The sequence below is a fragment of the Anolis carolinensis genome, chromosome 4, assembly GCF_035594765.1.
Source record: "Anolis carolinensis isolate JA03-04 chromosome 4, rAnoCar3.1.pri, whole genome shotgun sequence".
Taxonomy (NCBI): Eukaryota; Metazoa; Chordata; class Lepidosauria; order Squamata; family Dactyloidae; genus Anolis; species Anolis carolinensis.
In genome coordinates this window covers 145922171-145944194 of record NC_085844.1, presented here as the reverse complement: position 1 = coordinate 145944194, position 22024 = coordinate 145922171, and the positions used below count along the sequence as shown (strand labels likewise).

General features: G+C 41.1%; 1 protein-coding gene across 1 annotated transcript; it reads right to left on the bottom strand.

Annotated features, from left to right (window-relative positions):
* Positions 1 to 2660: 2660 nt before the first annotated feature.
* On the bottom strand, positions 2661 to 17138 carry vcam1 (vascular cell adhesion molecule 1). Its single transcript, XM_008109149.3, has 8 exons — positions 16781 to 17138; positions 12695 to 12973; positions 11351 to 11671; positions 9910 to 10182; positions 8315 to 8572; positions 7811 to 7954; positions 6066 to 6311; positions 2661 to 4597 (listed from the first exon to the last, which is right to left on the bottom strand). The coding sequence occupies exons 1-8, from the start codon at positions 16830 to 16832 to the stop codon at positions 4437 to 4439; spliced, it is 1734 nt and encodes a 577-aa protein (XP_008107356.2). The 5' UTR covers positions 16833 to 17138; the 3' UTR covers positions 2661 to 4436.
* Between the last annotated feature and the right edge of the window lie 4886 nt (positions 17139 to 22024).

The following is a 22024-nucleotide window of genomic DNA, read 5'->3' as shown; positions in this document are numbered from 1 at the left end:
GCTGACTGGCAAGGCACTTTGTAGGGAAGTAAAGGAAAAATATGAAAACAGTAACTTATCATGTGATATTTCACTTGGGAACTTGTGGGACGTTCTAGTTATTAACTTTGGGTTTTGGTCTAGGAAACTTTGAACTTTTTTTTTTTAAGTGACATTAGCATTTAGTTTGAGATGTCTGGGAGGACATCAAGAAGTTAACTTTTTGAGTCAGTTGAAGTGTTTCACAAATTTACTGGATTCATGTGAGGGGCAGAAACCAATATGCTAAACCCCAGAGACTGTGAAGCTGATTAAGTAGACAGAGCCATAGAACTGAAAAGGGCCTTGAAGGTTATTCTAGTCCCTCTTTTAGTGAAGGGGATCTTTTACTATAAGATTCCTGACATGTAGTAATCTAGCCTCTGCATAAAAACCTTTAACAAAGGGCCCACCTACACTTCTATGTAATGCAGTTTTAGAATGCTGTTTAACTGCACTGAATTGGATTATTTATAGTAAAGATAAAGGTTTCCCCTGACATTAAGTCCAGTCGTGTCCGACTCTGGGGGTTGGTGCTCATCTCTATTTCTAAGCTGAAAAGCCGTTGTCCGTAGACATCTCCTAGGTCAGGTGGCCAGCGTGACTGCATGGAGCGCCGTTACCTTCCTGCAGAAGCGGTACCTATTGACAGAGCTACAAGAACTACAAAGCCTAGCTTGCCCCGCGCTCAACATGGTGCTCCCAAGCAAAAGCGCACATGCTTCTCTTCTCCTTAGGCTGAGGCTGAGCGCTCTGAGTGCCCCAGCACCTCAACAGCGTCCCTAGCAATTTTTGCACCACCCGCAATTGCTTACTTCACTTATATCTTCAGCCACCCCTGCCTATTGATCTACTCACATTTGCATGTTTTTGAACTGCTAGGTTGGCAGAAGCTGGGCTCCGCTCGCTGGATTTGAACCGCCAACCTTTCAGTCAGCCAGTTCAGCAGCTCAGTGGTTTAATCCGCTGCGCCACTGGTGGTTCCAATACACTGCCATATAATGCAGTTCAATGCATTTAAACTACATTCAGAAACTGCAGGCATCCACAGTCTTCTTAATTAGCCTGTTCATCCCATCAAGACGTTTGTCCTAATCTTTCATTGAAAGCCCTTGGCTTATAATATGAATTAATTGCTTTGGGTAGTGCCAGCTGGTGGCTTCTACTTCAATGGGATAATGAATTCACTATAGGTTTTAGCTCTCAAACTTTGAATAAGCCATACAAGGTGTTATTCTGGAGACAGGTAATAACACCTTGGATAGATGCTTCAAGCCTTGCTCCATTATCCAGGTGGCATATATAACTTACATGGTGTCAATGGTGGGTAGAATAGTATGAACAGAAATATCAATTCATATATTTATGGTGGAATTTTGGCAAAATGGTTATGGGATCTTTTTTAATGAAAACCAGGTCACATAACCCAACTTATTTTCCATTTAGCTATATTATATATAATTTTAACACATTACTGAAGCCAGTATACAGTGACATAATCAAATGTTTACACTGAGAAGAAAGCAAGTGCAAGAAGGATCTCAGTAATGTAATTAACTAAATATGGTGAAAAAAACTATCATTGTTTCAGGATGCATTTTTGAATTCACTTCAGTTGGCAGATTACAGGCAGTCCCCGAGTTACAAGCATCCCATTTACAGGCGAATCATAGTTAAGAACAAAGGTGAGACAACAGAAAGCGAGAGAAATCTACCAATAGGAAGGGAAGTTCACTCCTGGAAGAGTTCTTATCATGAGGAAAAGGGGTCTCCACTGACACTTTCACACCAATCCTTGTTTCCTCAACAACTCAATTTTTTCAAAATCCAATTATCACAGGGACATAAAGTGAAGTGAAATGTTCTCAACAGCAAAATAAACACCACAGAGATTTGAACCCTTTCCTATGCTATCCATAGCCTATATGTATATGTGTGTGTATATATATAAATGCTGGTTCATACCAAAGGACTATCAAGCATTTTGACTCATGGTCAAACAGATGCTTATGAAAAGACAAGCAGGAAATGTGTGTAATCACACACTTAGGTTCCCTGGTTACTGGTCTTTAGAGGCTCACTGTAGCTGATACTGACGGTAATATATCGTTATTATAGCTAATAGCCTTATCCTTCAGGAATCTGTCTAATCCCACTTTAAGTCTACCCAAATTCGCGGCCATCACATTAAATTCCATTGCTATGTACTATGTGAAGAATTTCTTTCTTGTATCTCTCCTACATTTTTCACCATTCACCTTTCTTGGATGACCCAGGTTTCAGTATTTATGGTTGAGTGAGAAATACTTCCTTATCTAATAAAATATTGATTAAAATAGTCTACAGAGACATTGCCCAGGGGACACCCAGATGTGTTAGGAGGCTTCTCTCATGTCCCCGCAAGCTAGAGCTAACAGATGGGAACTCACTGTCTCACAGATTCGAACCAGCAACCTTCAGGTCAGCAGTTCAGCCGGCACAAGTGTTTAACCCATTGCACCACTGCAATTATCATGACCTATAGCTTCTTCTGTGGCTGTATAACCCACAGTCCTGCAGCACCTGCTCTTAGTGAGTATTTTGTATTGCAGAGATGTCGTGTGATGGGACTTACAGATAAGGATTTACAGATAAAACAGAGGGAATGTAAACACCAATATTTTATTTCACAGGTAAAAAACACACAGTTGCTACTAAGATTTAAATAATGCTATACAAGTAATAAAGTACCAAGAACATGAAGTTGCAGCTGTCAGAACATTTAAAAACGACAATGGACATATCCCTCCAGTAGAAACTAAGACAATTTGATTGTGTGATGTACAGGTATTTCTTTTTATAACATACAGTCAAGAACACAACAACTTTACATTTTAAAAAACCTGCTCCCCCCCCTGAATTCTTAACTCCATCTTATTTGCTCCACTTAGTATTTGTGGAAGACATTGTGAAACAGGACTTCAAGCAGACTGATGTCTCATAGAGTGCAAGGAGACCAAGCTCTATTAAGTGAGCAGAGGAGTACTGACTAACTTCATAAAGACACTTGGAATGAAACCACAGGACCTTTCCCTACATTAGAAACTTATGTCAGTTTTAACTGTTTTGCCATTCCTCAATCCTGGAAAAACCAGTTTGATCAGAACACTGAGAAATTTCTTCCAATCCTCCTGAAAACTTCAGCTGAGAGTGATGCTGTCCTATGAAATAGAGAGGCCATATTATTACAAATGAGTGATAATGGGGGGTCATACAAAAGCATACCCCCGAATTTTGGAAAGCCAAGTTCTATGTTTTGCTAGGAACACACTGTTTTTTCGTGTCAGGAGCAACTTGAGAAACTGCAAGTCGCTTCTGGTGTGAGAGCATTGGCCATCTGCAAGGATTTGCCCAGGGGATGCCCAGATGCTTAACCATCTATGTGGCAGGCTTCTCTCATGTCCCTGCATGGGGAGCTGGCGCTGACAGAGGGAACTCCCCCGCTTGGTCAGCAGTTTTGCCAGCACAAAACTGGTAAACTGGCTGGGATTTCTGGGAGTTGAAGGCCAAAAACATCTGGGGAACCCAGGTTGCGAACCACTGGTTTAACCCACTGCGCCACCGAGGGCTCCCCAGGAACACACTGAAGGTGAGCACTTCCACCAATATTAAACACTGGTCCCAATTGGAATAAATGCCTCCCATTGAAATCAAGTGGTTAAATTTTTAACTTTTGCTGAATCATGCTGAACCATTACTGAAAAGAAAATATCCCATATTGCTTTTTAAGCAATTTGACAATGGTTGTTTTCCCCTCTGTGGAATTTAATGTCTCTATATAGCATCAACACATGTGAAGCTTAAACTCTGCCCAGGAAACTATACATTATCTTTGAGGAAGGAAAACTGGGTGTTTCTAGGATTTCCTTTCCTGCCAGAAAAATAAATAATTCTCCTTGTAGACAGTCTTCCCGCTTCTCCTTGTTTACAAAAAAGTGGAGCTTTATTTATTGCATTTGGAAAAGCTGGCTTTTCACGAAGGATCTTAGGTTACTTTAACATCACACAACAATCCTGTGAGGTAGGTTATCTGGAGAGACAGGGTGCATCCAAACAGTTCCTAGTGCTGCCAATCAAAAAGGCACCGCACAATTATTCTGCCTTTCCTTCCTCAATAGATTTTTTTCTCAAGGAAATAAAACAGAATGGGAAAACATAGGAGAGCTACAAACAGAAGATGACATCTCCCCCTTCCCAGTCTCCATTTTCCAGTATAAAGTCAGGGAAATTGCACAATAAAGGCCTTGTCTAGAAGAAATCCCCTTTCCAGGCCCAGGGTGACCCAGCGAGCTTTGCAGTGGAGAACACTGAACACAGGGGTCCTCTCATGACACAACCGGCTTGGCAAAGTTGAACAAAATGTGTAGGTGCTCCTTATTTCACACTTCTGGCTTCAGCGACTTCACAAGACTGTAGGACCCATTGATCTTTGCCTTCCTAAAGATGTAAATCATCAGTGCTGTCATGGGGCCGGCTGCCGTTGCCAAGACGGAAACCACAACGATCACAGGAATCACATAATCCGGCTCTTTTATTTCATCTACAAAAATTCAAAAAAAAGGAAAAGCATGAGTGTAAGATGTAGCAAACTGGCAATGCTCTCTGTCTAAAAGACAAATTCCCCAAGAGGAAAATCTTTTCTTCACTTCCCCTTTCTTCGACCCCTGTGGATCATCTTTAAGCAATGGGTTGCTGTGAGTTTTCTGGACTGTATGGCCATGTTTCAGAAGCATTCTCTCCAGAAGTTTCACCCACATCTATGGCAGGCATCCTCAGAGGTTGAGGCGTATATTGGAAACTAGGCAAGTGGGGTTTATATATCTGTGGAAGGTTCGGGGGGGGGGGGGGGGGGAAGAGAAAGAACACTTGTCTGATTGAGGAAAGTGTCAATGTTGAATTGGCCACCTTGATGAGCACTGAATGGTTTTTCAGCTTCAAAGCCTGGCTGCTTCCTGACTGGGGGAAAATCCTTTGTTGAGAGGTGTTAGCTGGCCCTGATTGTTTCTTATCTAGAATTCCCGTTTTCTGAGTGTTATTCTTTATTTACTGTCCTGATTTTAGAGTTTTTAAATACTAGTAGCCAAATTTTGTTCATTTTTATTGTTTCTTTCTTTCTGTTGAAATTGTCCACATATCACCTCCCAACAAAGGATTCCCCCAGGCAAGAAGCAGCCAGGCTTTGAAGCTGAAAGCCCATTCAATGCTAATCAAGTTGGCCAACTGCAACATTCACACTTACTTCAAACAGACAAGAGTTCTTTCTCCCACCCTGGATATTCCACAGATATATAAACCCCACCTGCCTAGTTTCCAATAGACCTCACAGCCTATGGCAGGACGCCTGCCATAGATGTGGGTGAAATGTCAGGAGAGAATGCTTCTGGAATATGGTCATATAGCCCAGAAAACTCACAGCAACCCAGTGATTCCGGCCACGAAAGCCTTCGGCAACACAACAATGACAACCTTTTGTTCTGGCACCCACTTTCCGCATCTGAAGCAAAACTAAGCAAAACAACAACAAAAACAACAACCAGCCTCTTGAAAGCACTATAGAACATTTCTTTTTCCCCCCTTCAGGAGTTTCCACTTTCTACAAAATCATGTCTGATCTATAGCTTGTCAATGCCTTTTATTCAAATAATAAAGCTATCCAATGGAAAATGAAGTATTTGCCTCACATAATCCTTGGGGAAGTGTATGGGACTCCACAGTTGATGCCATGCAAAATATTATATTGTTCTATTGATAACTATTAATGGCATTGCTGCAGTACAGCACAAGGGAAAGACCAACTTCAACTCCCCATGACATTTGGCATTTGAGAAATCACCACACACTCTGGATGTAACACTCAAATTATATATCTCCCTGTCCAATCTGTCACATGGAAAGGCTTGCAATTACCCAAAGAATTCAGATAAGAAAGGTATACTGTCATGGCCGGCTAAGATCATTTGCCATATATATGCAATGCTTTGGAGGACAGAGAGAAGTCAGCTACCTACCCAGGAATATTCCAATCACTTCCGTGCCATTGCTAATATCATTATCCACCACATATGTAGTTGTATTGTTTTTGGATGTTGTATATAATTGAGAGAGTGTTCCTTGGGGGGCAAGTGGAGTTGTATCTTCCAGATGATCAGCCTCTTGCTGTGGAGCATCAGAAGCTGTAGTTTTAAGAGTGAAATCTTCCACCTCAGTAGTTATTTTGGGTCCATCAGTTACTGTTGGAGTTGTTGGTGAAAAGACTGAAAAGAGAAATAATGCCAATATATTAAGTTAATGACCAGTCTGATTTTCAAAAAGGTTCATTGTGTGTACAGTGAGCCATTGCTATCTGCTGGGGGTTGGCTCCAGAATGCCCCATGGATGTCAAAATTCATGAAAAGTCAAGCCACATACAATATTATACAATGACTGTAGTAAAATGGCAAAATTCAGGTTTGTTTTTTGGACTATATCTGTGATTTATATATCTGTGGAATGACCAGGGGGAGAAAGAACTATTGGATGTTTGAGGCAAGTGTGAATGTTACAATTGGCCAACTTTATTAGCATTTAATGGCTTTTCAGCTTCAAAGCCTGGTTGTTTCCTGCCTGGGGGAATCCTTTGTTGGGAGGTGTTAGTTGGCCATGATTGTTTCTTGTCTGGAATTCCCGTTTTCTGAGTGCTGTTCTTTATTTACTGTCCTGATTTTAGAGTTTTTTTTAATACTAGTAGCCAGATTTTGTTCATTTTCATGGTTTCCTCCTTTCTGTTGAAATTGTCCACATATCCCCTCGCAACAAAGGATTCCCTCAGGCAGGAAGTGGCTAGTCTTTGAAGCTGAATGGCTATTAAATACTAATCAAGGTGGCCAATCGGAACATTCACACTTTCCTCAAACTGACAAGAGTTCTTTCTCCCAACCTGGACATTCCAGATATATAAACCCCACTTGCCTAGTTTCCGATAGACCTCACAACCTATGGCAGGATGCCTGCCATTGATGTGGGTGAAATATCAGGAGAGAATGCTTCTGGAACATGGCCATATAGCCCAGAAAACACACAGCAACCAAGTGATTCTGGCCATTAAAGCTTTTGACAACAATGACAACCTTTTGTTTTGGCACCCGCTTTCCCCCTCTAAAGCAAAACTGAGCAAAAAAACACAACAACAACAACAAATCTCTTCAAAGCACTATAGAATATTTCTTTTTTTCCCTCAGGAGTTTCCACTTCCTATAAAATCATGTCTGATCTATAGGTTGCTAATGCTTTTTATTCAAATAATAAAGCTCCCCAATGGAAAATGAAGCATGTGCCTCACATATTCCTTGGGGAAGTGTATGAGACCCCCACAATTGATGTCATGCAATATATTATATTGTTCTATTCATAACTATTAATAGCATTGCTGCGGTACAGTGCAAGGGAAAGATAAATTTTAACTCCCCATGAACATTTGGCATTTGAAACGTCACCACACGCTCCGGATGTAATTCTCAAATTATGTATTTCCCCATCCAATCTGTCACATGGAAGGGCTTGCAATTACCCAAAGCCCCAGAAGAATTCTGATAAGACAGGTAGACTGTCATGAACAGCTAAGATCATTTGCTGTAAATATTCTTTGAAGGGCAGAGAGAAGTCAGGTACCTCTCCATTAATATTCCAATCACTTCCGTGCCATTGCTAACATCATTATCCACCACATATGTAGTTGTATTGTTTTTGGATGTTGTATATGGTTGAGAGAGCGTACCTTGTGGGGCAGGTGGAGTACTATTTTCCAGATGATCAGCCTCTTGCTGTGGAGCATCAGAAGCTGTAGTCTTAATAGTAAAATCTTCCACCTCAGTAGTTATTTCGGGTCCATCAGTTACTGTTGGAGTTGTTGGTGAAAAGGCTGAAAAGTGAAATAATATAATGTATCATGTTAATGACCAGTGTGATTTTGAAAAGGTTCATTGTGTGTACAGTGGGCCATTGCTATCTGCTGGGGGTTGGCTCCAGGATGCCCCATAGATGTCAATATTTTTTTTAAATTCTTGGTTTTCCACTTTTACAGGCTCCTGTGCTCCTAACACCAGTGAACGTGGTGGGCTGACTGTACTATTTAAATGAAAATAGAAATGCAAGAGCCAATATTCAGTTCCACTGCAAACATCATAGATTAAATGCTTTCTAAAAGATGAAGATATTTCAGGATGGAGGCAGAGGTGAACTATTTTTAACACACTGAGATATATTATTAATGAAAACTTACATTCTACAATGAGTGATGTTGTCCTGTTAATTGTCCCAAATTGATTCTCTGCTTGACACTCATAGTCTCCTGCGTCATCAAGGCTCACTCTTGGGATATGGACAAATCCACCCTGGACTTCAGTCTCACGGGGAAATTTTCTCCTTATCACCACTGTGGCAGCAGGGTCACTCTCTGCAGAACACTGGAGAGTCACACTTTCCCCTTCTTGCACTGTTGAGCCAGGAAGAAAGGAGAACTCTAGGTGTCTAGGGGCACCTACATAGAGAGGAAAGGAGAAATAAAACATTTGTAAAGCAGAGTATTTTATAGGTCTTGTACAGTTAGTCAAGCTGATGTTTGCCACGGTCAAAATCCTACATCGTGTTAACTATTTATCATCACCTAACACTACTTCCCTAATCCTTCTTAACTGTCATCAATTGCACCAAGTATCAGAGGTCATTTTGCTGGGAAATGGATTACAGACAGATGAAATTCCCAGATCCTTCCTACTAGTGCTCTGCAGTGTGGCAAGGGATTGCAACAAAAGCCTTGATTCTAATTGTTATACTTTAGATCATTGGTGGAAAGGGTTTGGAAATGTAATTCTGCAATGTAATTCCCAACTGCTTGCAGAAAAAAACTGTCACTTAGTGTCACTGCTGGTTGTGAAGGTAGGCTTGGGGAAGAATTTAGCAATAGAGGCAAAAATGTCATGAGTATATATGAATATCCAAAAGCTACAAGTGCATTAAGTCATACTTGCATATTCATAATGGCTCAGCAGGATACCAGTTTATGTTTTTTTCCAGTTTAACAAATATTATGTAATCTACAGCTGGACAGGAGATCTAGGATATATATCCCCATTCTGTCCCTATTATTGTTGTTATTTGGACTAAGGCTGGATCTACACTGCTATAGAATCCAGATTATCAAATAGATAATCCAGATTATCTGATTTGAACTGGATTATATGAGTCTACACTGCCATATATTCCAGTTCAAAGCAGATAAGCTGGATTTTATATGGCAGTGTAGATTAAGCCATAATCTTTATTAGTATGTCTATGGCAGCAAAAGGTATTCCAGCACACTACAACTCTCAACTAGAAATAGAATACAGATGCTTCCTAACAAGAAGGTATCAGGCTCCTTCTACATTGCCATATAAAATCCAGATTATCTGCTTTGAACTGGATTATATGGCAGTGTATACTCATATAATCCAGTTCAAAGCAGATAGTGTGGATTATCTGCTTTGATAATCAGGATTATGTGATAGTGTAGAAGGGGCCTCAGTTATCAGATAAGCAGTCCACACTTCTAGGTATAAATAAATTGCATTCCCTGCAGAAATGAATTCATACTTTTTTTGAATACATTTTTCACAATAAAAACAACTATTGGCAATGCCAAACACTTTCAAGTATTAAATGAATCTGGATGTAATTAGGAAGATAGAACTATCAATCATGAACAGCTCTCCAGATTAAGAGACATTCAAGGATTAGGGGCTTGTGAGGGCAATAAATCTATGTGATCCCTTTTGATTCAGTGATTCCCCATATTGCTGAAATTCCTCACACAACTCCAATGCTGAACTGTCTTACCTTGTACAGATAAGGACACCATTCTCTTCTCCACTTCATTGGTTACATCATTTGTGGCTTCGCAGATGTAAATTCCTGAATCTGAGAATTGAACATTTGGAATGGAGAAATAATCACTTTCTGCAATTTGTTGGACAGTGTCATTGGCCAGCTGCTTCTTCCAGACAACCTTGGCTGGTGGGTGGCTTTCAGTCTTGCAACTAAGCGTCAATGCTTCTCCTTCCAAAAGGGTCTTCCCTGGAGATGCAGTAAGGTGTGTATTCCGTGGACCAACTGGAACCAAAAGCCCAGAAAATTAAATGATGGAAGTAGAAATGTACACTGTTACAGTAAATGCCTCTATAATTAGGGAACTGATGAATACCATAAAAGATCTGAAAATTGCTGTGATTGGGTGCCTACCTATAACTATGTAACTTTTCTTAACATTAAAGTTTTAAAACCTCAAAGTGATGTATGAACATTAAACACATAGAAACCAAAGCTAAAATATATTTTAAAACCCTAAGAACAAGAGATCGGAGGGGGGGGGGGGTGCTGGATTATGACTCTGAAGACCAGGGTCCAAACTGTTACCTGGCCATAGAACCAACTTGGGTACATTGCACTCTCTCAATCTCAGAGAAATGAATATTTTAGTGTTTTGGTACATTATATGCCTTCATCTGAGGCTGGGACAGTGTGACCTACCCAAGGTCACTGGTGGATTTTATGGCCAAAAAGGGATTTGAACCTTAGTCTCCAGAGTTGTATTCGAGTCTTCAGCCCACTACATCATACTGGCTTCCTTTAATGTAACACCCTGGAATATGATTTGGACTGTGTGATTTTAACTGATGTTTTAATATTTATGTTTTTTCATTGTTTGGTTTTTAATGTATTGTTTATTTACCGATATATATGTGGTGCAGCGGGTTTAACCGCTGAGCTGCTGAATTTGCTGATCATAAGGTTGGTGGTTCAAATTTGAGGAGCGAGGTGAGTTCCCGCTGTTCGCCCCAGCTCCTACCAACCTAGCAGTTCGAAAACATGCATATGTTAGTAGAAGGTATCGGTGCTCCATATAGTTATGCTGGCCACATGACCTTGGAGGCATCTAATGGACAATGCCGGCTCTTCGGCTTAAAGATGGAGATGAGCACCATCTGCCAGAGTCGGATACGATTAGACTTAATGTCCAGGGGAAACCCTTTACTTTTTATGTGTGGCATCGAATTGTTGCCTTTGTAAGGCCGCTCTTCAGGGTCAGAAGGGCAGGGTACAAGCGTGGTAAGTAAATAAATAAATAATATGCCTCAAACTGTTTAAATTATTTACTATTGTATATTATTGGTCAAACAGATTTTATTGCGTGTCACCTTGAGGTCATATGACATAAGGAACTATATAAGCGACTGAAGGCTTTCAATTCTTTGAAGCCCAATTATCTCAAGATACTTACAGTTGACATCGAGGAGATGTTTTGCCTGCCTCTGCTTGGGCTCGAACTCCATCTCCTCTATTGGCAATTCAGCTATGCATGTGATCTCTTTTCCAATATCTTCCTCAGTTGGAGTAAAGATAACGGTCACCGTTTTAGTTTCTAGTGATTTGGTGGGTTCTTCATGAAAGAACTCTTCTTCCTTAAGAACTTTTCCCTCTCTCTTGAAAGACAGCAGCAGGCGTTCAGACGGATACACTTTAGGAACGTGGCAGCTGATAGTAGATGGTTTCCCAAGAACAAGTGGGCCGTTGATCTCGATAATAGGATCACTGGGGAAGGCTAAAACAGCACACAGAACAAAGTTACAAAAGAGAGGCTTAATAGCACCTGGTTACAAACTGGCACTTCAATATATCCACTAGATGCAGACATTTTAGATTTCCTCCCACTATTCCGAATATAAGCAGTTTAACAGATTATGGTATAGGCTAGCTGTGATCAATCTCGGATGAAAGGAAATGAAAAGGAAGTGTAGGAATCGCCATACAATTGCTCTTTCCTGAAAGAAGTCCTGTATGTGTTTGCTAAACAAGGAGTCACACTAGAAAGTGGTCCAGAGTAAATCCCACTTAAAATAGAAGGATCTATTTAGGAAATGAAAGTACCTTTTGTACTAATTTTCACAGACTTCAACTATCCTGTTTCTCAAGGACAGTCCTAAATAATCCTCTGTCTTCCCACTTTTTAAGATGGTCATATTTTTGCCTTTAATGTTGATTAATATGATGTCTCTATAGAAATCTTTAGGCCCCCCAGTATCAATTTTTGCCACAAGTTGGCTACAGGATTGTGCCAGGGGACCTAGACATTCCCAGAGAGAGGTTTTTTTTAAAAAAAACTTTTATCATGGGAATGTATTTGTAAAGGTAAGGTAAAGGTTTTCCCCGACATGAAGTCTTGCTGTGTCTACTCTGGGAGTTGGTGCTCATCTCAATTTCTACAGGCGTTGTCTGTAGATCATCTCCAAGGTCATGTGGCCGGCATGACTTCATGGAGCACCATTACCTTCCCACTGGAACAGTACTTATTGACCTACTCACATATGCATGTTTTCAAACAGCTAGTTTGGCAGAAGTTGGGGCTAACAGAGGGAGCTCACTCTGCTCCCTGGATTCGAACTGCCAACTTTTTGGTCAGTAAGTTCTGCAGCTTAGTAGTTTAACCTGCTGTGCCACTGGGGATTCCAATACAGTATATTAGTAAATAAGGGAATTAGTAAACAAGCAAACACTGCATGTGGCATGATCTGTAACTGGTTTGGCACCTGGAATTAGGGAGTTGCATGTTCATTTAGTTACTTACAGTAGATGTCAATCTGGACTCTTCTTTCTTTTCTCTCACTGCCACAAATAGCATTACAGACATAATTTTGCTCGTGTTCAAACCCAACTGATGCCAAGGTTAAGGAGGAGTTGCTTCCTTGGCGGCTCACGATCCCTCCCAATGGGTTGTCCAACTGGGTTCTCCAAGAGAATTCGGGGGATTCGCATCCAGTCGTGCAGCAATTTAGCACCAGGCGGGCTCCAATCTGGGCAGCAATGTTATGACCTGATGCAATGTCCAGGATCTCAAACGTCATTGCTGAAAAGAGAGAGGAAAACATACTCAGAGTTGGATGATGATGATAATGACTACTACTACCACCACACTGGCCAACACACATTTTGGTGCATCAAATGTTAGCCTTGTTTCTGGGTATATCTGACCTGCTGCTTCCAAAAATGGCACCAGTTTTCCCCTATCAGCTCTTAATTTTTGAGATACAGAACATATTCCATCTGCCAGTCACCATCTGCTTGCCCACAGAAAATCATGATAACCATATCTAAGAAACTAGAGCTGATATGGTCAATCCAATGCAATTTTCTGAATCAGCACCCCAAATAACCTCAGGAACAGGCCTAAAAACCAAGATACCAAAACATATATTTTTCTGGTTGGACTATGTTGTTGTTGTTGTTGTTATCATCATCATCATCATAATCATCATCATCATCAACTAGGCAGCGCATGTCCAAACGAGTCAATTTCTTTGTTATACATGCATAAGATTCGTTAGGGCTTTCCTCCCAATTTAATTTAGTATGCATAGGGTTATGTTTAACAACTGCAATCCATATACAGTAGAAACTCACTTATCCAACACTCGCTTATCCAACATTCTGGATTATCCAATGCATTTTTATAGACAATGGTTTCAATATATCATGATATTTTGGTGCAAAATTCGTAAATACAGTAATTGCTACGTAGCATTACTGCGTATTGAACTACATTTTCTGTCAAATTTGTTGTATAACATGATGTTTTGGTGTTTAATTTGTAAAATCATAACCTAATTTGATGTTTAATAGGCTTCTCCTCAATCTCTCCTTATTATCCAACATATTCACTTATCCAATGTTCTGCCGGCCCGTTTATGTTGGATAAGTGAGACTCTACTGTATATTCATCTGAAACTTAATGCCAGTGAAATAAAGCAAGCGCATCTCAAGATTATTCAGAACCAAGTGCAGGTGTTTCCAGTGTTGTCTACAAATCATTTAAATCAAAAATGTTAAGATGCGGTATGATTTTAGGGGTATTTAAATCAGTCATTTGCTTATAGGCTCAGCTGTTTGCTTCGATTTCTTTGGGAAAATTAAGCTCGTCCTATTTGGTTCTTCCACTAACAACTGGCATCACACTTTGAAACTCACAATTTGGCTATGTTTAATAGCACCAACATCCAATGTGTTCAGAATCAGGTTGTAGCAAGATAGAGAAAGACCCTCTTGTTCTCAAAACCCAACTGCATTTTCAATTTCTCTTTTGATGATTTAAATTTTAAATCAATTGAAATAATAGTTTATAAACATCGAAATGGTTATCTGCCAGTTACAGAAGATTTACTTTATAGATGCTAACCCATTCATTGCGATCCAGTTACACGCTCCAAAGGTGCATCTAGATTGAGAAATTAATGCAGCCTGACACCACTTTAGCTGCCAGGGCTCAATCATGGGAGTTGTAGTTTCCCATGAGCTCTTTGACCTTGTAAAACTACAGCTTCCATGATTCTTTAACACAGAACCATACCGTTCAAGTGATATGAAACTGTATTAACTCTACAATGTAGATGCACCCTATAAATTCAGTAAGAATCATGTTGTAGTCCAGAAAAATGAATCATGTACCCCTGCAAGTATCATTGGACTGCATTACCCAATGGTGGTAGATGCTGGGAGTTCATACCCAGCATCACCTAGATCAGGCATGGGCAAACTTTGGCCCTCCGGGCATTTTGGACTTCAACTCCCACAATTCCTAACATTCTACCGGCTGTTAGGGATTGTGGGAGTTAAAGTTCAAAACACCCAAAGGACCGAAGTTTGCCCATGCCTGCTCTAGAAGGATACATGACACTCCCCACCCAATCCTTTATATACTTACCTGAGAATATGACTCACTTAATATCACTGGTACTTTTTCTGAGTTACAATAAATTGCACAACAATTTAAATGAATTGCAGACAGAAGATTTCCAAGAAACATCATCTTATACCTGTTCACTTAGAAGTGTATTCTGTGAGTTCTTCTTGAATGTTTAGGCTTGCACTCTATAGTTCCTATTATTATTATTATTATTATTATTATTATTATTATTATTATCATGCTTTCTAATCTCTTAAAGGATGCTTAAAAGCAGAATCCCTGATTATTGACCTGGTATAATGCTCATGATCACAAATGTTTATGCTAAAACAAAGAGGAAAGCAGACACATAATTGAATGTATGTAACTCACACCAAGTAAGAGAAAGGCTTTGTTGGACGACAGATCCCAGTATCCCCTTTACACTATGCTAGACAAAGCTGATGGGAGTTGCAGTCTAAAAGCAGTTTTTGTCAAGTGAGAGAGAAAAACATATTGTTTTCATCATCAGTTGTATAGGAAAGAGAGCTTCAGGTGGTTTTCAAACATATCAATGAAAATGTCTCCTCTAACATCTTTTTTCGTTACAGGAACCCTTATTTTTTTCAGAAGGAAAAAAAAGCCCACAGACACCCTACTATCGGCTGGAAATTTGAAATTCAAAACATTTATCTGGAAATTTGAAATTCAAAAGACTCCCAAATCAGCTGCCACGTGGCTGGCAGAGATAGTGGCAGTTTAGCTTTGCCAACGGTTCGATGTGCCCAAACTTTTGTTTCATGCACATTATTTTTTTAAATATTGTATATACGGTAAGTGTGCATATGAAAGATAAGTGAGTTTAGGGTGTAGACATGGTTGTGTACCTATATGCAAATATTCTGAAATCTGAAAAATAAAATAATCTAAAAGAAGTTCTAGAATGCATTTTTGACACCACTTTATATTGCCATGGCTCAGTGCTATGGAATTTGAAAGTTGCAGTTTGCTAAGGCCCCAGCACTCTTTGGGAGATAAAGAGTGGAGAACTACAACTCCCAGGATTTCATAGCCTTGAAGTGATATAAACTGCATTAATTCTACAATGTAGATGTAACCTCAGAAGTAGAAAATCCTAGGGTTTGCACTTTGGAAGAGAAGGCTAAAGACCTTGTAGAACTACGGCTCCCAGGGTGGCATAGCATTAAGCCATGGCAGTTAAAGTGGAATGAAACTGCGTTAATTCTATAATAGATGCACCCTCAGGAGAAACTCCTGGGGTTTGCACACTAATGAGGCCCTAGCACTCTTTGGAAGAGAAAACCAAGGGCCTTGTCAAACTAGAACTCTCAGGATGGCATAGCATGACAAAGAACCCTATCTTCCCTGGTTTTCTGCTTTAAACTGGATTGTATGAGTCCGCGCTGCCAGATTATCTGGGATAAACAGAAAACCTGGGATCAGATACTGGAATATTGGGCCTGTCTGGAAGGACCCTCAGCCATGTTATGTCACCCTGAGAGTTGGAGTTTGACAAGGCCCTTGGTCTTCTTTTCAAAGAGTGCTAGGGCCTCATCAATGTGCAAACCCAGGAGTTTCTACTTTTAAAGGTGCATCTATCTACACTATGGAATTGACACAGTTTCATACCACTTTAACTGACATGCCGCACCATCCTGGGAGCTGTAGTTCTACATGAGTCTTTAACCTTCTCTTCCAAAGTGCAAACCCGAGGAGTTTCTACCTTTGAGGGTGTATATCTACACTATGGAATTAACCCAGTTCCATTCCACTTTAACTCCCATGGTTCAATGCTATACAATACTGGGAGCCATAACCCCCATAGGATAAACCCAAGTGCAAACCCAGGAGCCCTCAGCCATGCCAGTTCAAGTGCTATGAAACTGGATTCATTCTGCAGTATAGATGCCCTCTCAGATGATATATATCTCTAAAGCACATACAGGGACACATAGCAGAAGAGCAGCAACTCACCCATCTGGGAGGCCAGGAGGAAGAAAAGTGCGGCTGGAGCGAGGAAGGACATGGCTTGGTGGAGTCGGAGGCGGTGCAAAAGGAGAAAGCGAGGCGGGAGAAAGTGCTTTTCCTCTGCAAGGCAAAGAAAGAGCGGGATGAGAGTGGCTGCTCGGCTGGTGCTTTTATAGGCCCCGGGGCGGAGGGGGCGGAATTTCCACGGCGGGAAAACCCCCTCCGACTCCCGGCCAGGAGGGAAAGCTCCCCCGACCTGTCGCCGCCGCCTTGGCGCCCCTTCTCGGCTGAGAAATTCCCTCTCGGAAGAAAAAGGATGGATAGAAAGAAGGGATGGACCTCTTCGGGATCCATTTTCATAGGATACAAGAGGAAGTGATCCAGGTTAAAACTATTGCCTTCTATCCTATTGTTCTGCCCCATCCCCATAGGATACAAGAGGCAGTTTTTTATTTATCCTGTCAGAAGCGAACCCAGAGTACAGTTGTAATGTATTTAAGAACACAAACCAAGTTAAAAACTTGGCATTATACTAAATGTCCTTTGACCAGTAGCTGGCCACTTGGAGTTCCTCTAAAAAGGACCCCCATTGTGCATGTGGCAGAGGTCAGGCTGCATTGTAGTAGGTCTGTGGTTTGCTCTTCTCCACACTCGCATGTCATGGACTCCACTTTGAGGCCCCATTTCTAAGATTGGCTCTGCATCTTGTGGTGCCAGAGCACAGTCTGTTCACCACCTTCCAAGTCACTCAGTTTTCTGTGTGCCCAGGAGGGAGTTTCTCATCTTGTATCAGCCACTGATTGAGGTTCCGGGTTTTAGCCTGCCACTTTTGGACTCTCGCTTGCTGAGGTGTTCCTGTGAGTATCTTTGTAGACCCTAGAAAGCTGTTTCATGATTTAAGGTGTTGGCTTGCTGGATGATGTCCGAACAGAGGATGGGCTGAAGTTGTCAATGCCTTGGTCCTTTCATTACAGGCTGCTACTGCCTGACGGATGTCAGGTGATGTAATTCCGGCCAAACAGTATAATTTCGCCAGTGGTGTAGGACATAGGCATCCTGTGATAATGCGGCATGTCTCATTAAGAGCCACATCCACTGTTTTAACATTGTGATATGTCTTCCACACTGGGCATGTGTATTCAGCAGATTAGCAAAGCACAAGGGCAGATCCCTTGTGATCCCCAGGTTGTGTCAGTCAGCTTTCATATGATGTTATTTCTAGCACCCACTTTTTGCTTGATAATCAATCAGTGATTCTTGTAAGATAGAGCACGGTCCAGAGTTACTCCCAAGTATTTTGGTCTGCTCCAGTGGGATTCCTTCCCAGGTAATCCTCAGAGCTCAAGATGCTTATCTGTTCTTAAGGTGAAAAGCACATGTCTGTGTTTTAGATGGATTAGGAATCAGCTGGTTTTCCCTGTAATAGGCAGTAAGCGCACCTAAAGCTTCGGAAAGCTTCTGTTCAACCATTTCAAAGCTCCCTACATAGGCGGTCATGGCACGATCGTTGGCATAGATGAAACTTTCTGTCCCTTCTGGCAGTTGCTAATCATTTGTGTAAATGTTAAACATTGATGGAGCAAGCACGCTCCCCTGAGGCTGGCCATTTTTCTGTTTTCGCCATCTGCTTCTCTGGCCCTGGAACTCAACAAAAAAAGTGCCTGTTTCAAGGAAACAATAAAGCAAAAGCAAATAAAGCAGTGGGTTATGTCCAAAGTAAGGCTTCATCTGGAAGCCTTTGGGCTACCAAAGATGGCTCATGGGGCTTGGGGCAAATATGATGTTGGTTAATGTAGTCATTGCTATCACTAGGTTGATCATCATTGAGTGCAGTAAATTATGGTGCCATCTCCATGGACCTCTTCCCTTACCTTACCAAACCATACCACAATACTGTAGCTAAAATACCAGAAAATTTGACAAAATCAGCATTGCGCAGACAGCCCCCGAGTTAACAAACATCCAACTTATGAACAACTCCTAGTGAAGAATGTGGGTGAAGTGAGAGAAATCGATCCCTCGGAAATGAAATTCAGTAATAATACCAGTCAGCTCCTCGTATTTTTGTTTTGTTTTGCATCCCGAGATTAAGTGGCTACTTGAATGCAGTGTGCAATGGCTGAGTATTGAGGTGGGTGGAAGAATTTTTTTGCTTCAAAGTAAGATCAATTGAAGGTTCTGTTTCTTAAACGACGAGTCTCCTTAGCTCAGTTGGGGTCCCCTTAGCTCAATATTGGGTCACAAAAAATTCAGCAATAGTAAAAGATTTCTGAGCGCCACCCATTTACACAAATTTGTCAGCAACAACGTATGATGTTTTCAGTGGACTCTGTAGAAAATGCTTCAGTTGTACTCCACAAAAAGGATAATCAGGCTGTTAATAAATCATCATCTGCTAATCTTACTATCAATAAAGGTCTGATTTTTATACCTATTTTATATACCTATATACCTGGGGCTGCGTAAAAAATTCTTGGATGGAAAGGGATCATGAACGGTAAAAGTTTAAGAATCTGTGATCTAGGATGTTCTTTGGAGATATTACTCTTAGGCCCCTTCTACACTGCCATATAATTCAGATTATCAAATCAGATAATCTAGATTATTTGCTTTGAAACGGATTATATGATTCTATACTGCCATATAATCCAGTTCAAATCAGATAATCTGGATTTTATATGGCAGTGTAGATGGGGCCTTACATTTGTGGGATTATCCGTTTTCCTACCCCTCACTCTTGGCCTTTTCAGACCTGCAGAAAATGGGTTAGAGACTGAGTTGATAGGATTATCACTGGTTGCTAGCTTTAATTTGGCAACCTTTTTGTGCCCTTTCTACACTGCCATATAATCCAGATTATCAAAACAGCTAATCCACATTATCTGCTTTGTAATGGAAGATGAATCTACACTACCAGATAATCCAGTTCAAAGCAGATAATTTGTCGGATCTGTTGGGATGTCAGAAAATCCGTCAATGACATCCCATCTCCATCAGAACATTCTAAATACATTGGGACGTCCCACATCCCTCAAAACGTCCCACATCCATTGGGATATCCCACTTCCACCGGGATGTCCCATTTCCAACATCGGGACGTTCCAAACCTATTGGGACACTGCTAGATGGTGAAAAGTTCCAGGGGCTCCAATGCTTACGTAATCCTTTTGAATTTTATTTTGGTGAAATAGGTGAGGCTGTTCTCTTTAGTTCTGTTCAGAAAAAGAAGAATGGCAGAAAGTGAAGCTACAGATGGGGATAAGGATCAGGCCCTTTTCACCTTTAATAAGATAACAAGATTTTCATTTATATATTGAGGGCATAAACGAGTAAATTATTTGTAGGCAGTCAACAGTCCAACAGGATTTCCTGTAGAAAGCAGACTTCACTTTCTGACTTTTTTTTAGATTCAATTCCAGCACAGGATGAGTCTTCACTTAAATCCAATGAACTGGCTGACTTTGGATGATTTCCCTTTTATGGACCTAGACATTTTTGGGTGATATGAAACTTTCCTCACCAAATCAACAGAACTCACTCAAAAAGCCACCACCCAAAATAAACAGTTGGTTATTATTGTTGGCACCCACTGCATACTGTGGAAACCCCAACTTTAAAATGTGAAAATGACCACATGATCTGAGCTAACAATGCTCTGTCTAAAACTGGCTATATCCTGTTTTCCTACCAACTTGGCCAGGATAAACACCACTTCAAGTAAAATATGTCTTGTAAAGGAACCGTTTAATTAGTTTCGATTTCTCAACTGCTGTAAGCTTCAGGCTCTTACTTGGTTAGCAAAATAGAAAGGGGAGGTGAGAAGAAAATAACGATTTTCATTGCAGGGGCAACATGCCTTTGCCATATGCCCAAAAGGTAGACATTTGTTGGAGAAACAAGCATGTAGATTCGGGTCATTTTTGCTGGATCTACACTGCCATATAATCCAGTTTCTGAATCCAGATAATTTGCTTTGAACTGGATTATATGAGTCTACACTGCCATGTAATCCAGTTCAAAACAGATAATATGAATTCAGAAACTGGATTACAGTAGAGTCTCACTTATCCAACATAAACAGGCTGGCAGAATGTTAGATAAACAAAAATGTTGAATAATAAGGAGGGATTAAGGAAAAGCTTATTAAACGTCACATTACGTTATGATTTTACAAATTAAGCGTCAAAACATCATATTTTGTTTAGGAGCATGGCTGTATTTGTGTTAGTTTTGGGCATGTTGGCCCGCTGTGCATTGCTGCCTAGAGAAACACCTGTGGATGTGGGCGGGAGGCAGACTGCATTGGTAATACAGAACGTTCGATGAGCGAAGGTTTGCTCAAAAGACTCAAAGAACGTTTTTTTCGTGTCAGGAGCAACCGGAGTTCCTTCTGGAGTGAGAGAATTGGCCGTCCGCAAGGACGTTGCCCAGGAGACGCCCGGATGTTTTTGATGTTTTTACCATCCTTGTGGGAGGCTTCTCTCATGTCCCCGCATGGAGCTGGAGCTGATAGAGGGAGCTCATCCACACTTTCCCCGGGTGGGATTCGAACCTAGGCCTCCAGTGGCCTAGGGGATAAAAGCCTCGTGACTTGAAGGTTGGGTTGCTGACCTGAAGTCTGCCAGGTTCGAATCCCACCTGGGGAGAGCGCGGATGAGCTCCCTCTATCAGCTCCAGCTCCATGCGGGGACATGAGAGAAGCCTCCCACAAGGATGGTAAAACATCAAAACATCCAGGTGTCCCCTGGGCAACGTCCTTGCAGACGGCCAATTCTCTCACTCCAGAAGCAACTCCGGTTGCTCCTGACATGGAAAAAAAAGTGAGACTCTACTGTATATGGCAGTGTAGCTGGGGCCTCCACTGCTTCAGGGCAACTCAGGAGACTAGGGTTCAAATAGATGCTTAGCCATGGAAATGTACTGGGTGATCTTGGGCAAACCATAGCCTCAGAGGAACAAATCTGAACGAATCTGAACAAATCCTGCTAATCAATAGCTGGAGTGAATGGAAAGCAAGTGAGCCCAGCAGCATATAGCTGCCCTTATGCCCTTAGGGTGAAGCAGCTGCCTCTTTATCCCCAAGGATTGGTGTAAAAAGATATATGCACCATCAGTGAACCAAAGGAATGGTGGCTTTTATGAATAACTTCATTTCATGTGCTTTGTGAGACTTCCATAAAAACCCTTGTAACATCATTTTGTTTACTGAATTTAAGCTGCATTGTAATGTTTTGTGATGGCTCATCCCTT

What these genes read in the sequence shown, in the direction of transcription:
- vcam1 (XM_008109149.3), bottom strand. Translation starts at nt 16,832, where the DNA reads ATGTCCTTCCTCGCTCCAGCCGCACTTTTCTTCCTCCTGGCCTCCCAG. An exon ending in AGTCCAGATTGACATCTACT is followed by an intron (nt 11,672 to 12,694) that starts GTAAGTAACTAA and finishes GTGCTGTTTTAG; the next exon opens with CCTTCCCCAGTGATCCTATT. An exon ending in AGTGATTGGAATATTCCTGG is followed by an intron (nt 4,598 to 6,065) that starts GTAGGTAGCTGA and finishes GAATTTTTGTAG; the next exon opens with ATGAAATAAAAGAGCCGGAT.